Source organism: Acyrthosiphon pisum, chromosome A3, assembly GCF_005508785.2.
Source record: "Acyrthosiphon pisum isolate AL4f chromosome A3, pea_aphid_22Mar2018_4r6ur, whole genome shotgun sequence".
Classification (NCBI taxonomy): Eukaryota; Metazoa; Arthropoda; class Insecta; order Hemiptera; family Aphididae; genus Acyrthosiphon; species Acyrthosiphon pisum.
The window spans coordinates 24287769-24288738 of record NC_042496.1 but is presented as its reverse complement, the minus strand read 5'-3'; the positions used below and the strand labels follow the sequence as shown (position 1 = coordinate 24288738).

Sequence of the window (970 nt, the reverse complement as noted above, 5' to 3'; positions counted from 1 at the left end):
ATGGTAATATTAAACAATTAATAGATTATATTTACGTCTACCTACTACTTAATATTTAGTATGCGGCCCATCGGGAATTTCCCGATTTCCCTATGGCCCAATCCGTCCCTGACTGGAATACTGGATGTATTACTGGTACACATTATATATACCAAGTATTAATAAATATCTAAATTAAGGCTCATGAAAACATTTTAGAAATCTTACCAACTAATCCGTGTACCTTGTATATAGAATACAGAATGCCATATAGAATTCATTGTACGATCAACTAGTCGTAACTTTACAACATTTCGGATTATTTATATATTTGAAATTTGAAATTTTTATATAAGAGAATATGTAACGGGGGAAAAAAAATATTCAATATTAATATTGTGAAATTAGTTTGTTAGATAGGTACCTAGTTTGTTAAATTGTTTACGATTTATTTTGTAGATGTGTAAGGTATATTTTGAGTTAAATATTGAATACATATTTTATTTAGTTAATTGTTGATGTTAAGAACAGTAATGAGGACTTGAGAACGTCGCTCTATTTCCGGAGAATGGATGATTTTGTACACTCTAGATTTTAGAATATTATTAATTTTTGAACCTAGAAAATATATACTCACTGATAGTTTTTGTTACTAATCTGAAATGCTTCTTTGATGATGATCAACGAATTGGAAAACTTTCCCTCATCTTGGCAGTCGAAAACGGTAGTGGCAATTTTCGCTCCCAAATCTCTTGACTCGAAAGCCCAATCCTAAAGACAAGTACAATAAATCGTATTAAGGGGGCTGCAGTCGGTTTTGTCAAAAGTAAAAACAAATGTAGATTTGACCAAACCAAACATTAATTTTGTTTGTTATAATGTTTTTCAATATATTTAAATTCCGTATCATAAAATAAACCTTAAGAGGGCTGGAGGGGGCTCCAGTCAATGAAAAAAGTGACGTTTAGACCAATAAGCTAGACAAAACTGG

At 30.9% G+C, this 970-nt stretch overlaps 1 protein-coding gene across 2 annotated transcripts in view; it reads right to left on the bottom strand.

The window, feature by feature from the left end:
* Nucleotides 1-970, bottom strand: part of LOC100573020 — a 36245-nt gene that overhangs the window by 19722 nt on the left and 15553 nt on the right. For both annotated transcript variants that reach the window (XM_029491380.1, XM_029491379.1), the window contains exon 14: nucleotides 617-750. In XM_029491380.1, the coding sequence (XP_029347240.1) occupies nucleotides 617-750 (134 nt within the window). The remainder of the gene's footprint in view (nucleotides 1-616; nucleotides 751-970) is intronic.